The sequence below is a fragment of the Solanum tuberosum genome, unplaced genomic scaffold (genome assembly GCF_000226075.1).
Source record: "Solanum tuberosum cultivar DM 1-3 516 R44 unplaced genomic scaffold, SolTub_3.0 scf00358, whole genome shotgun sequence".
In the NCBI taxonomy this organism is placed as follows: Eukaryota; Viridiplantae; Streptophyta; class Magnoliopsida; order Solanales; family Solanaceae; genus Solanum; species Solanum tuberosum.
Genome location: NW_006239288.1, coordinates 61,925 through 63,787, shown reverse-complemented (window position 1 = coordinate 63,787; position 1,863 = coordinate 61,925). Strand labels below are relative to the sequence as shown.

General features: G+C 36.0%; 1 protein-coding gene across 1 annotated transcript in view; it reads left to right on the top strand.

Annotated features, from left to right (window-relative positions):
* The first annotated feature begins 399 nt into the window (after nt 1–399).
* LOC107063474 (two-component response regulator ORR24-like) overlaps nt 400–1,863 on the top strand; it is a 14,729-nt gene continuing 13,265 nt past the window's right edge. Inside the window, exon 1 of the mRNA XM_015315386.1 lies at nt 400–605. Within this exon, the coding sequence (XP_015170872.1) occupies nt 400–605 (206 nt within the window). The remainder of the gene's footprint in view (nt 606–1,863) is intronic.

The window sequence follows — 1,863 nt, the reverse complement described above, 5'->3', positions numbered from 1 at the left end:
TATGCAGCCTTAAAAAGGCCATTTATGGCCTAAAACAAGCCCCGCGCGCCTGGTATGAGGCCCTCACGGCTTATTTGAATACTATTGGATTTGTTAAGTCCGAATCAGATGCCTCACTGTTCATTTTTAAATCCCTGGCTGTTACTGTTTACATTTTAGTATATGTGGATGATATTCTCATTACTGGGAACCATCCAAACTTAGTTGCGCAGGTCATCAACTCTTTGGCTAGCAGGTTCTCACTAAAGAATCTTGGTGAACTTAATTATTTCTTGGGAATAGATTATGCATTCTCCAAGTCTGGAACATTGGAAGGCTGTAAAAAGGGTTCTGCGCTACCTCAAGTCAACAACAACATCGTGCTTGGAAATTCGTCATCATGCTGATAGGAATTTGTATATGTATGCTGATGCTGACTGGGCAGGTGATCCCAGTGACAGAATCTCAACATCGGGTCATATGCTCTTCTTGGGACCAAATCCCATATCTTGGTCCTCCAGGAAACAACAATCAGTTGCTCGATCATCCACAGAAGCTGAATACAAATCGGTCGCCAATGCACTCGCGGAGCTTACATGGGTCCAAAACCTCTTGGATGAACTGAGGTACCACATATCAAACACGCCAAGTATTTTCTGTGACAACATTGACGTATCATATCTTAGCAAGAATCCAGTTTTTCACACTAAGATGAAACACATTGCGGTAGACTTTCATTATCTTCGCAACAGTGTGAACTCCGGCAAAGTGACTGTCAAATATCTTCCTTCTATAGATCAAGTAGCAGACACTCTAACCAAGCCGCTGCCCAAACCTGCCTTTCTTCGATGTCTAACCAAGTTAGGTGTTGTTGCACCACACCTAACTTGAGGGGGGTGTATTGAGATAAACATGTGGTTATCTATTTGTTAGTATCTTAAGTTTAAATTTTGAATTAGTTTGAATAAGTCAACTAATCTTTTAGATAAGATTAAGTTGTTAGATTAGTTGCTTAAAGCTAGTAGAGTTGGTTCCTTCAATTTAGTCAAGTTAGTTGCATTTACTTGTATTTAAGCAGATGTAAGCAATGAATAAAATCATTCAAGTTTGCTTTAATTCTCAAACTCTTCAAGGTCAACCCTTGTGGTTGGCAAATACTAGCTAGGGAGCGGATTCTTTTATGTTAATATACATGTTATTTAGCTCGATTTTTTTCTACTTTTGTGTTCAAAACACAATAAACTTGATTTTCAAATAAATTGGATGACAAATTAAAAGTAAAAACTTTATCTGTAAAAATGTTATTTAATTTGGTTGCAGCTCATATTTATATCCTTCAACTTTTGTTGTGCACAAATAGACATGTAGGCCTAATTTGTTTGCACTTAATGGGATCTGAATCTAAATGGTTCAGACATTGGATCATTAAGTGCATTTGTTTTTTTTTTTAAAAGTTTACTACTTAATATCTCTGAAGAGCTCTGATTCGGTCAGATCCAAAAAGAAGTTTGAAGACCATCCACCGTTCTCTTGATATCAAATACAACTCTTTCACAAAATGTATTTTCAATCCATTGTTTAACATTTTTTTTTTTTGTTATAACTAGGAGTGGCAAACGAGCGAGTCGAGTGAGTCGATCAAAAAACGAATTAAATAAAAATGGATAAGTTACTCGACTCGACTCACATTTTAAATGGGTAAAAACAAGTTACCCAATGGATAATATGGGTAACCATAGTTACCCATATTATAATAGAAATCTTGTTAAGAGCTTTAAAAACAAAAAAAATTAAAGTTTTTTTAATCACTTCACTCCATCCCCTACCTATCCCAAAAAAATGTAAAAAAAAAAATAAAAAAAATTACCACCCCACCCCTATCAG